At 40.6% G+C, this 13965-nt stretch overlaps 1 protein-coding gene across 1 annotated transcript in view; it reads left to right on the forward strand.

The window, feature by feature from the left end:
* LOC144762435 (dynein axonemal heavy chain 5-like) overlaps nucleotides 1-13965 on the forward strand; it is a 1437549-nt gene that overhangs the window by 821838 nt on the left and 601746 nt on the right. The window contains exons 60-61 of the mRNA XM_078647616.1: nucleotides 5993-6057; nucleotides 8093-8299. Coding sequence (XP_078503742.1) covers nucleotides 5993-6057; nucleotides 8093-8299 — 272 coding nt within the window. The remainder of the gene's footprint in view (nucleotides 1-5992; nucleotides 6058-8092; nucleotides 8300-13965) is intronic.

Genomic DNA, 13965 nt, shown 5'->3' on the forward strand with positions numbered 1-13965 from the left:
CCCGGGCAAAGGGCGGGCCCTCTGTGGCCCTCAGAGGCCTGAAGAGACTGGTCTGGGCAAACCCCTTTGAACAATCGTATTCATTTGCGTAAGTTGTAATCAAGTTTACCCTGCGTGCCCTCCTATTTTTGGCTGTTTATTATTAATGTCATTACTATCCTCAAGTGCGGGCACAGATATGCTCGATAAGAAAGGGGGGACGCCTAATGGCACCTTGGATAATTATTTTATTAAATCAGTGGGGGATGACCCGAGGGAGATTACTTTAGCAGAACGACGAGCAGAACGCCGTCGTTCTGTAGAAAGTATGAAAATGAGGTCGGTATCACAGTCATCTGTTCCTGCTGCCCTTATAGACCAAAGGAGCCCAAATGGCAACGAAAGACTATCTCAAACGGATGATTTGCCTTTAGTATTTAGAGACAGTATATTCACTCCTGCTACTTCTCCTAAACCAGATTCAATTGTCCCTTCACCCATACCTTGCATTAACATGCCTATAATAACGAAGGCCCAGATCACCCCCGCACCTCCGTCTTGCATTAGCATACGGAACAAGGCAAAAGCCAAAATTCCGCTAGCTAGAAATTATGGCCCACCACCAACAAAAAAAGGCGGAAAAGGGGGGAATTCTCACAACCAAAACTAAGCCACTCAGATTTTGGTAAAAAGGCAAAAACTATTCCTGGGTGTGATAATGCTGTAATAGGTGCATCACAGTCCTTAAATCTAATGTCCCAACCGTCAGCCACTCCGCAATCTAAGGGGGACCCCTATATTGCTATCTCCCCAGATACCATCACATCCGAAACAGTCCAAACTCCTGTAACACTTGAAAGTATCGAAACCCTAATTAAAAATTACTCTTCAACAATTCTAGAGAGATTGGACAAGGTCGAAGCACGACTTGGGAACTTGGAAAAGGAACTGGGGAAGAAGGATGTTTCCACTTTATCAGATCCAAATATGGTTATCAAACCAATACATTGCCTGCACTTTCCACTACATCTGCCCCCAGTTCTGCCACCAACAAGGCCCCAACTATAATGAACATACCTGACAACAAAGGTGGGAACCATTCATCAACTCTGCCAAAGCCACAATCTGCCCAGACTTTGGCCACAATAGCCTGTAAACCATCAATCGGGATAGGAGGAACACTACCGAAAAAACCATCACAGGAAGTAGAGGGCCCTAGGCACAAGCAGGGAAGACCATACAGTGTCCCACTTCCAGAATTACCTCCGGAAGCAGTTCCCTTTGTTGTTGTCTTAACAGGGGTCCCCGTACTAGAAGAAAACAAGCGGGAAGGCTATGTCCAATTGAAAAATAAGATCATTCATTGGCTCAGGTTAAATCGGCCACTCCCAAGTGGTATTGATGGCGACATCATAAATGTTCGACGAACACAGTGGCTGGGTGGTAGACTTAAGGACATTAAGGGGGATGTGGTGGTGGTGAACTTTAGGGATCCCAACGTTGTCCACTTTATATTAAATTGGCATGCAGGTAATACTAATAATCGTATTATTCCCCGACCACTAACATTTTTCTACCCCAGATCAGTGGTTTTTCCATCTCAGTACCACCCTCCTCAACCTATGCAAACACAAGCTTGTCCTCCAACCGCACATGATGCTAGGATGAATCCTTATCCATCGTATCCTCTGTTGGCTCCAGACCCTTATGGTTGGAACCAAGTACCATTAAGGTCTACTCTTTCCTCTAACAGGAGAATGGACTACTTAAACCCATTTACGCCCTTAGAGACCACCAACAGATACGACATTTTCAACGGTCTTGATGACTGTGATTGACGCTCTATGAGCAGAGGGAATTATGGAAAAGGAATTAGTCCCACCGGAATAGATGGTAAAGCTGTTGACATAGAAGGGACGGAGAGTGTAGGGGCAAATTGTTCAACAACAGCAATACTCCTTACCAACTCGGCTGCAATTGTGGTTATACCAGCTTCGAGCTTGAGCAATAGTATTCAGCGTCCAGTTGGGCGCGACGAGGACCCCCAAGCTTTCACAAGTATATCTGGGGATGCCCGCCCTCAACAGAACTTAAACGCAGTACATCCTACAAGGGAGCTGGACGATTCAAGATGCATGGGAAATCCCCAAGATATAGTTATTGGGGCTGCTTCGGGTTGTTTAAATGTTTTGCATAGACCCATACTAAATGCATTTTTGAGGGATGGAAATGTTGGGGTGGAGGATGAAATGGGACATGACGAACTGGGTGCTGTGGAAGAAGAATTGTTGAGACGCCAACCAATGTCCGTGGAGACAACTTTGGTAGTGCAATCCACGATCTTGGCCAATGTGCTTGAGCCTCTAAGGTTGGTTTCTTGGAACATAGCCGGTGTCTCAAAACATCTGAGGGATCCAGAATGGGCAGAATTTGTTGATACTAATGATTTTTGCTTGTTACAAGAAACATGGGCAGTGGTAACACCCCATAGAATAGGGTACAAAACATTTGGAATAGGCGCCACCCCATCTAGGAGCGGAAGGCCATCGGGAGGTCTCTTAATTTGGGTGAAAGTCGAATTAAAGGTTCAAATTGAGGTGGTAGATGTAAACTCACCCGACATACTAGTGCTTAAGATCATTACACGTGAAGGGAAAAAATTATATTTAATAAATGTTTACAACAGACCAACACCTCTATCAAAAGCTTCGCCAACACTAGCCAAATTAGACTTTTTCCTGAGTGGGATAGATAGTAAAGACGATTCTGTCATTTTGGCAGGTGATTTAAATTGTAATTATGAACCAGTCCTGGGGCTCTGTGATATTTTTGAAGATGAGGATTACGCAAATAAAATCCCTGCACTTGAGAACGCCAAACCGATTAAATGTTCAACTTTGGCAGTTCAGATAACAAATATATGTGCGGCTTATTCTCTCAGAGCCTGTAACGGACGCTTATCGTCTGATATCCTGAAAAAACCAACCTTCAGAAGAAACAATTACAGGAGTAATTTAGATTTTGTAATTGTCTCTATCCCTATCTGGCACTACATTCAGGACTTTGAGGTTAAGGATAGAACAGAAAGTGATCATTTTCCACTAAGTCTATTAATAGAAGATTCGTTGCTGCAGGGTGATGTGGGTACAGTGCTAGCAGACAATGGCCCCAACACAGAGATACACGTTAGCAACAATAGACGAGCCCTCAAATGGCCATTTATATTGGACCATGGTGAGATCCTGGCGGAGATATACATGCTCCTTGCAGGGTCTTTTGATTCATTTGTACGTTCTAATGATATAGAAGGAAATCCCATTCATTTTATGTCCTTGCACAAAAATTTTTTAACGAACTTAAATTGCTTGTAACTAAAATGCCCAAAAAAAACCAACAAAAAACACAGAACCTGTCCCATAGTAAACCATGGTATGACGGAATCTGTAGGGAATCTAAAAAGGCTCTCATTTTAGCTATAAAATCTAATATTTTACCTGAGATAAAAACCGATAGGAATAATTATAAGCAAGTACAAAAGGTCTCTAAAAAAGCCTGGGAGGAAGAACTATGGGCCGATATGCTGTGGGCTGTCAAAAACAACGACAATGTTGGTTTCTGGAGGTTAGTTACCAATAGGAACCATGTAGGGAGAGTGGTTAAAGACGTCCATTTGGACGAATCAACTTGGGTCAACCACTTTACCAACCTCTACAAAAAATATGAAGACACTGGAATAGAGGTGAATGCTCCATTTCTTGAATACCCCACAGAGTGTATAGGTTTTACAATAGCCGAAACAGAGTTGGCAATTAAATTAGTAAAGTCAGGTAAAGCACCAGGCTTGGACAAGATACCTGGTGATCTTTATAAACATGACTTAACAACCTGGGCACCATATATAAATTACTTGTTTAATATATTATCCCTTTGCTTAGATTTCCCGGAAAGTTGGCGTGGGGCAGAAATTGTTTTAATCTACAAGAAAGGGGATCGGATGGACCCTTCTAACTACCGGCCAATCAGCTTGTTGGACATCCTCCAGAAAATTTATTCACGACACATATTAACCTGTGTCAGTGATTGGATGGACGAGAATGCAATTTTAACGAAATTTCAAGCTGGGTTCCGTAGTAAAGTAAGCACAATTGACCAGATATTCAGATTCTGCTGTCTCTATTGGAAGTATGTACACATCAAAAAAGGTCATTTATACGTTGCTTTCGTTGACCTGAGAGCAGCGTTTGATTTAGTGCCCCGCAATCTTCTATGGAAAACATTGAATGATGTAGGATTGCCAAATAGCCTCTTGGTTCAGATAAAAGAACTACACGAAAGGAACTTTGCGAAAATCCGATGGGGCCCTAATGGGGAATCAACCCAAAAAATCCCTATCGAGCGCGGAGTCCGCCAAGGCTGTGTTTTGGCCCCCACACTTTTTTCACTCTTTGTGAATGACATCCCAAAACATCTAGAAGGATGCATAAATGACTCACCTAAACTAAATGGTGAAAGGGTGACATCATTGTTGTTTGCTGACGACACTTTTTTGATTTCCCAAACAAAAAGAGGCCTCCAGGCTTTACTTAATTCTTTTAGTAGTTATTGTTGGAAGAAAGGCCTGGAGATAAATGGGAATAAGACCAAATGTATGTCCCTAAATCCACAAAAATCAGCTAAAGGACGCTTAATTTTGGATGGAATTGAACTAGAATCAGTATCGCACTTTTCGTACTTGGGTGTTACCTTAGATTCGAAGTTCACCTGGAGACCCCAAAGGGAAAAAAGTAAGCTAGCATTTATTCAGAATGTTAAACCAATCCTTAAAAAACAAAGTTTGAGCACTAGCAAAGCGGTGTCCCCAGTAGTTGAATTATTTAAATTTAAGGTTCAACCATCAGCGCTGTATGGCGCAGAAATCTGGGGGCCAGGGTCAAAAGATTCCTTTCGCGTTTTGGACAATAATTTCATGAGGAGTTTGGTAAGAGTGCCAAGAGGCACTCCTTTAGTACCTCTTGAATTGGACCTGAACGTCAAAAGGACTGACCATTATACCATAATCCGCCCGTTTATGTTATGGGTTAGATTATGGAGAGTGCCCGAACTACAGGACTACAGGGATGGGTTGAAAGAAATTATGGAATATGGTAACTCATTAACTATCCCATGGATAAAGCATGTCAAGATTTAGTTTACAGAAATAGGTCTAATTCATTTCTGGGAAAACCCGGAACTTCTACCGCCCAATGCAAAATTAACTTTAAAAAGGGCATTTTGGAGTTGCATGGTAAGCAGGGCAACAAATGCTTCGGTTGCTGGAACTCTGGTAACAAAATTTTTGAGCTTTAAGGATGAACCTCTATTCGAGACTTTTCTTGATGAGATAGAACCTCCCCTAGCCAAAACACTTTTTTTTAAATTTAGGTACGGCAATTTGCTGATTAAAAGCACATTAGCACGATGGTCTAGGAGGACAACTGATCCGTCCTTGGAAGCTGATGATCTATGTACCATGTGTGAATGCAAACATCTTGAAACCGAGGCCCACATGTTTCTCATTTGTCCTGCTTATATAACACCCAGAAAAAGATGGATCAAACCACTATGCTTACTGTTAGGTTTAAACTCATGTAACCAGGTTCTAAGAATACTTAAAACTAACACTAACCAAATAATAATATTCAGTGTTTGCCGATTCTTACATTCAATATTTCAAGGAAAAAAAGGGACAACAGTTATAAATGATTGATGTATGCTCCCATAATTGACCAACAGATGATCCACCCAAAGGGGGGTTACTTGGTATATTCTAAAGGATGTGCTTGATTTTTTTTTCTTTTTTAAATATATGTATATGTGCAATTGTTTAAAAAATTTTTTTTTAAATGTAATGCTTTGTGCTTGACTCTTTTATGGCATCTTTTGCCGAAATAAAGAAATTTTGATTTGATTTGAATATTTCTTAAATAAGGAAAGCTTTTATAGACGATCACATTTTCACTTTTTCTCTCTCCAGGTTCTTTCGAAAGCCTTCTACAAGACTTTGGATCCGATACTGAATTTTGTTCTTCATGACGCTAAGTAATGATAAAGTCTTTAGATGTCAGACGCTTAATGGTGCACGCACAGTGTCCCGCCTTTACAGTAGTTAAAGTCAGTTGCGGCTCGCACGGGTGTGCGCGGTGGAGAGGTCAGGCAGGGCGGGGTGGTGGTAGTGAAATTCGACATACGATGGGATAGTAGAAAGTAAATAAATAAATAAGACCACTTACCTTGCACTCCCTGCATCGCCACTTTTCCCTATCCCGTTGTATGTCGAATTCCACTACCCCACCCCGCCCTGCCTCAGCGCCTCACCACGTTTACCTGTGCGAGCCGTCACTGATTAAAGTAGATTACTGGCAGACATATTCCAGATAGAAAAACACAAGCTGCCTATTCTTTTTAAATGTGACAGGAAACTTGAGAGTGGTATACGGTAGTGATGTGTGTTGTCATTGTTAGGTCACTAGGCCTTTTTAGTTGTGTGTGCAGTGAGATATTACTGGGAAAATCACATTATATGTATTCAGAATGATTGTCATGTATAAGAATGAGGCACTGTTTTAATGGCCACCAAAGGCAAGGCCCTATAATACGGAATAGTGCCTTTACCAATCAGTATAATTCGAGGCAGAAGGGCGAGTATGCTATTTGAACAATCCGCCCAATAAGAGTGAAATATTTAACCTTAGAAATATTCTACATTGGATAGGGTAAAACAGAAATACTAGTAGCAGAATGTTGGAGCAGGAAGTGCGGACCAGTCATTAATAAAACCACCAGAAGCACCTTTCCAAATACGCAGTCCACTTTTCTCGTGTTGCCCCATCATCTAGTCTTCATATACCCCTGGTACATGGCTCATGTGAGCAATATTGTAGTCCTTTATTGTAGTCCTTTATGTTCCAATTCGAACATTTCTGATCGATTCACATGTATGTGTTTCATATTTTGTGCAGGGATTTGCAAACTTCTAACAAAAGCGCCTAAACATCCACTTTGGAATATAAATCTATTGGGAGACCATGGGGTATATTATCAAGGGGTTTATCTCTGCTTTTTTGGCTTTAAAAGCCAAGAAAGCGGAGATAAAATTATCTCCCTATTACCAAGCTGTCGCTAACACCAGTTAGTGACAGCTAATAGGAGATAGCGACCATCTTGGGCCCCGCTTTGCATGTCAGTGATATTTATCACTAATGACATGCAAAGTGGGCGTGCCAAGATGTTAGCGACTGGAAACAGTCGCTAACATCGCTATCTCCTATTACCAACTTTTGGAGATATTCGCGCTAAGCGCGAATATCTCCAAAAGCTAACACCTGCCCTGAGCAGTTCTTCACCATGTTATCCAATGGGAGGTGGATAACATGGCTAAGAGCATTTGCTCGATAATGCATGAATATCGCTGACTTTTCAGCGATATTCATGTATTGCGGCCCTTTTTTATCGCATTTGCGATAAACCTTGCTAATAGCAAGGTTTATCTGCGATAAAAATCGCCGATGTGCGGCGATAATTTTTGTCTCTAAACAAGTTAGAGACAAAAATTATCGCTAGTTGTTGGTAATATGCCCCTTAGAGTCTGCCATTTTGGCAGTGGAGATCTTTCCCTGAGTATAATCCAGTTTGAATGACATCATTTAATATCTGTCACTGTTTTTAGGATTGTGATGTTTATAAGAGTTGTTGATGTTATATGTTTTTAGATTTTTTTGTTGTAAATAGCATTTCATGTAAATTATGATATCTGCCAAACATATCAGTTTATTAACAGTCTTGATTGCCTCCAGCCGTATGCAGTAATGCTTAATAGCTGCTTCTGATACACATAATCATGTTATTGTAATATGGTCATTACTGCGCAGCCGAAAACCCTGCTATGTATTTTGTTACTCAGCCCTTTATTACATTAGATGAAGGTGAGGTGCACAAGAAGTATGGCATGACTCATCTCCAGATAACCCTTCTTTAATGCCTCCAATGGTCGCATCTCATATGTGGTAACTCTCTTCATCAGTCTGTTTACCATAGCTTTTACCCCTCCATAAAAGGGTTGTTTCTTTTCATTCAGGCCCCTGGTGCCAGTCACTGAGGTCGGTCTGTTCAGTACCTGCACAAACCTACTGGCAGCCATGTTGAATGACAAGGCTCAGAGCATCGGAGGACAACTGCACATTGAAAGGCTTTTTATCTTCTGCCTAATCTGGTCAGTGGGAGGACTCCTGGACACCACAGAGATGAAGAGGTTTAATGAACTCATAAAGGTTTACACATCTGTGTAAGTATCCCTGCCTTTAAGACTCAATGCCCTTTACTTTGTATTATAGTTTTTGCACAAACAGTCCATCTCCCCAGACTGCAGCCATCCATTCATTCTTCCTTATGTGTATACATCGAGTTATCTCTCTGGTGACATATTGCAGATCCAGGGTTTATGCCTGAGAGCAGTGGTTACTCCCGAAATCCTGACACAGTTTAGTTTACTAGTTTCAGATTAAAAAATGCGTTTGTCTACGTTTAATAATTTGTATATGTGTCCCAACTGGATGTCGATGCCAAAAGATGCACCTGCCTTCGTGTGGCACTTTGTATCATAATTACTGCACGAAACAATTGTGTATGTCTGACTCCAGGGATATTAGCACGGTTATTATATATATTGGGGCTTGGAATTTACAGACTCATACCCACGGTCGGTCTCTTTTTACTGGGCAAGAATACGAGTAACAAGACAGTACATGGTATATTGTTGGTCAGCTCCTCAGAAAGGCATGGATGATGCTACAGTAATATGCTTCGTCCAGTCTAAGCGGAAACCTCGCTGCTGCGGTGGCATTGTGGACTCAAAGAAGGGGAGCTGAAATAATGTCAATCTTCTGTTTACCACAAATCATCCATTTATCTCTTCCATGAGTATTTTTGGTGTATTGCTCTGCTTAACTCGCCTTATGCATGCTATTTATAACATTCGTATTCCTAACATTAAAATGGTGCTATTTAAAAAAGATACACTTTTCGGTTTAAAGTTACATTGTAATCTGTGCTATCAGATATGTTTGACTGCAAATAGGCTAACCTTTTGGTTTATCAGCAAGCGCAATTGTTGTTAAGGGCATTATATTGTCAACCTGTGAAGGGGAAACGTGAACTCTATTTTTGTGAATTCGGCTCATTTTACTTGCACGGTGATAGCACTTCCTGACACTGCTTTGGAACATCATTGTATTATAATAGGCTGGTGCTTTTATGACCCCTAATTCAGTCAATATTACTTATTTTCCCAACTCCAGAAAGTAGAATAGGCCCAGCAGGAACTGTATACTGTATGTTGCACACAGATCTCAGAAGCAGGGATTCCGGTCATTGAATCAATCAATCTATCTATCTATCTATCTATCTATCTATCTATCTATCTATCTATCTATCTATCTATCTATCTATCTATCTATCTATCTATCTATCTATCTATCTATCTATCTATCTATCTATCTATCTATCTGTCTGTCTGTCTGTCTGTCTGTCTGTCTGTCTGTCTGTCTGTCTGTCTGTCTGTCTGAAATCTTCATCAACATTACTTGATTGTAATGTGTCACATTAATTCCATTAAAAGGCGATATTAAAATGTGTTTTCTAATGCCAGTATAACATTTACATAATAACTTGAGGTGCAAAGTAGATTGTGCAGAATGACCGTCACACTGGGACACTGCTAGGCTCATTGAAAAACTAACTGGCTCCAGAGAAGCTACTATAACGTGCAAAGTGTTTAATCTCAACCTAGTCAACAGAACCCACTGGTAGTTATCATTTACACATATAAGATATAACTCCATGCCTGATCCTGAGTTTAAAAAGCTACACTGGCAAATTGTACATTTGATGTTCTCTGTACAGTCTGTTCTATTTCTATTCCAGCTCCAGAGGCGAACTTTTACAATTAGTTTGAAGGCCAGTGAATAGGCCTCTGGACTGATTTAAAATTCATTACTTGTATTCTTTATTTACATTATCCAGGATATTTTGGTGTCCTTATCCAATTTCATGCAATTCCTAATCACCTTGCGGCTGAAATTGGTCTCTGGCTTTGTCCAAATAGACAGCCACAGAAGAAGTGGTTGGATTTTAATAAGATCATTTACATAATCGAGTTCAAGTTCAGCTTGACTAATGTGTCTATTTTGTGGGGCCCCCAACAATCTTTTCAAGCACCCATGTTCAACTCTCTTATCAGCTGAATAATATTTAAGCCCTCAACTCTGGAACATTAAGTTGCTACTGGTAAACATTTGGCTTGATATACTGCCACATGCTCCTTAAGAGGTTTGGATCCTAGGGTAGTTATAAACTTAATTAGTGAATTACAAGGTAATAAGGAGCCCTCACCCAGCCTGTCCTCATGCATTAGACACCCAACGCAGACTGAGCAACCAATGCGGGACAGCAGCGCGGGCTATAAAGCAGTGCTTAAAAGAAAACATAGCAACCAAAAGGCATTTACTTTTCACAAGTGAGCTCGCTCCGCAGAGCAGGTGCTCGGTCGCTCATAACAAATTCTTAAAGGTGCCGCACACTCCATACATGACAGCAATGTTTTATCGTACAACACCTTCCCATTTTTGATAAAACAAAGCGAAATTATATGTATGAAAAAAAATATAAAATAAGCATAACACAATATTTACATCCCTCCATCTATTTTTTTTTGTAAGACACAGTAATCCATAAATTCAGAAGGCATAGTAGTATTGCTTACAGCTCTGGTGTTATGGGACGTAATGCAATCATTAGAATGTTCAGGAACAATGTACCAGGTTGCCTTTGTGTAAGTAACACATCATTCGCATTATCAAACTGAGATGACCCTTGACTGTCAGTTGAATGCTCTTGAATTGTTTGCCACCAAGTGCTTTCAAGACAGGAATTGTTGCCGTCATAGCCTCGCACAGCTTGAATTTTGGGTGCCTGCTCAGGGGTAATCTTGACCAGATCTCTTTTCCTTCACCAGCCTTTGTCCTTTATAAGTAATGAGTCTTTAAACACTCTTTCAACACAAACTGGTTTTGAAAATTTCGATAAACCCTTCTTGACCTTAGTGCAATTTCTGATCAAAACCTTAACCCCTGCTTTCAATATTAATTATTTCACATGGTGTGTTTTGTCAAAAACTTCTTCAACCTGACTTTGCATTTCTTCAACTCTGGATGCAATAGTCTGCAAGTCAGGTTTGCTCTTTTTGCTTACCTCTCTCACCCAGTCAGGCCAAACTGAAGCCATTGGAATGTTTTTGCGTAACATCATAAATGGGGAATTAACTGTTGTACTGTGTGGAGATACTAGATATGACCAACCTGTCTCCTAAGAAAAGTTTCGACCTCAAGGCACATAGTCAAGGCTGTTTGAACACTCTCTTTTAAGAACTTATTCATGTTTTCAACCAAAGCATTGGCAGAAGGTGAGTAAAGGGCTACTCTGAGCTGAGTAATGTGAAATCCCTAAATGAAGCCCTTCATGCTCACTGATGTGAAGTGGGTGCCGTTGTCTGTAATAGTTTGTTTGGGTGCTTCTTCTACATCAATAATTATTTTTCAAAATGTTATTATAGCGTCAGTGTTGGGAGAAGAGGTAAAACCAAAATATATACATTTTGAAAAATAATCAATCATTTGCTTTTGACAAGTGATCTCACTCTGCATAGCAGGAGCTCGCGCGGGCATAACAAGTTCTTAAAAGTACTGCGCACTCTATACATTACTGCAATGTCCTATGGTACAATATTCACTTGTAGCTCCAATCCTTTCCTAAAACTGACAAAATTATCAAGGAGCTTCTGCAACCCAAGTTTGGTCCAAGTGATAAGGACAGCATCATCCACATAGAGTATAATAGGAACTGGCTGGGTACCTTCACCTGGTACATCCGCATTTAGATTGGCACGGTGTTGTTCCAATCCATTTATATATAAAATAAATAAAAGGGGTGCCAAGATGCAACCTTGACCCACCACCGAGGAAAGCATAAATCGATCATTAGTTTCCACCATTGGGCCGTACCTAACACTGGCTGATGCCTCACTGTGTAGTTCCGTTTAACAATATTGACCTCAACTCCCATATCCCTAATCATGCCCTAATGTGTAGTACGATTTACATGGTCGACGGTGGATTTTAAATCCAAAAAGGCCAGATAACAATTCCCCTACTTGGCAAGGATATATTTATTAATTAATAGTTGTAAATTCAGGCACTGCTAAACCGTACCTAATCTAGTCCGAAATCCATACAGCAAATCAGACATAGCGTTATTTTCCCTTGCCCAAATCTCTAAGCGGTCTCCAATTACTCTGCCCATAATCTTTTTTGTTGAGTTGATCAATTGAGATTGGGTGGTAACATTTTGGGTTACATCTGTCTCCTTTCTTGAATATGGGCACGATCAGAGATTGTGAATAGGACTTTGGTGACCCTGTGTTACAGAAGGCATTCAGAACATTAGTTAGCAGGGGTGCCCGAGAATCAACATTATCTTTGAATAAATCCACAGGGACCCCATCAGGGCAGAGTGCCTTCCCTACAGGGCACCTATGTTTGGTCGCTATAATTTCATACTTTTCCCTCTTCATTTCTGCGGCATGCACCATTGGATTTTGCACAGATGAGGCACCAGAGTAATTTGGTAGCTCTGAATTACCAATCAAGTGCTCTCCCGATTTATCGGGAAAAAGAGGGCTGCTTATCACTTTTCTAAACAGAATCCCTTAGGTTACTAGCTACTATCAGGGACTTGCAGACCTCTGATCTGATCTAACTTTTCCTGGTCGCTAGTGCTGACCTAAAGGACCTACGACACTTCCTAACAAGTTCAACAACATGTGGAACCATTTTACTAGATTTTAAAACGGCTCCATTTGCTTTAGAGCAGTTACAATGAAACCATCTGAAGGGTTTTCGCAGAAAATTCACAATCTTAAGTGTGAGCATCTCCCCAATCGAGTTACACAGAGTTGACACATGCTGTAATCTCCGTGGGGTACCCATCAAGATCCAAACCCATGAGGAGAGCCTCCCTATCGTATGTGACAATGCTGCTAAACAGCTTCTGTTTATCAACATTTTTCCATTTCTGTAATACACCTTTGCAGATACACTATAGGTTTTCCTGCGTTGTGCACTACAGAGAAAGAAAGTTGCATCTAAGTTGTGATCGCACAATACATTATCCTGAACTTTGTAACCAGAAAGAAACTCTAGTAAATCTGCTATGAACAAAATGAAGTCAATGATACTGTGACATTCCCTACCCGTGTGTGTTGGCTTTAGTACTGGGGAACCAACAAGTAAGTCAAAAATAATTGATGTTTGACAAGAAGCTCATTAAGAGCATCTCCATGGGGATTGTGCCTAAAGTGTTTTGAAGGTTCACCATGAGTATCACTAAGGCGACAAATTGCCGTACCAGCTCGGTCACAACAATGAATGTTAAAATCACCCGTCCATAGTAGAGAAAAGAACTCCCCAGCATGGACAGAACATCTCCCTATCTCCCTGCACACAGCATTAATGATGCTGCAATAGTGTCATAGCAATTATTATAATAGTTAATTAACAAAAGCTTCTTAGTGCAGTACACCAGCCAAAGAAGTTGAAAATTCCATTAGTTTAAATTTGCTCTAATGACTCAGCCAGGAAATGTGGTAGATAGAAGAGTTAGTAACCCACCCTTGGCCCTACCTGACAGCCCCAGGTTAGTTGGTGTAAAGTACAACATATAGCCTTGTACATGACACAGGTTAACAAACCATGTCTCTTGAAGGGTAATAATGTTATAGCTATATATGTGATCTAACCATTGAGGATTACACTTTTTGGAGCCCAAGTCAGCCACATTCCATGTTCCTATATTCCCTGTTATCTTTGATAGAGGAATCACACATTTACTCAATGTTTT

Source organism: Lissotriton helveticus, chromosome 6 (genome assembly GCF_964261635.1).
Source record: "Lissotriton helveticus chromosome 6, aLisHel1.1, whole genome shotgun sequence".
Classification (NCBI taxonomy): Eukaryota; Metazoa; Chordata; class Amphibia; order Caudata; family Salamandridae; genus Lissotriton; species Lissotriton helveticus.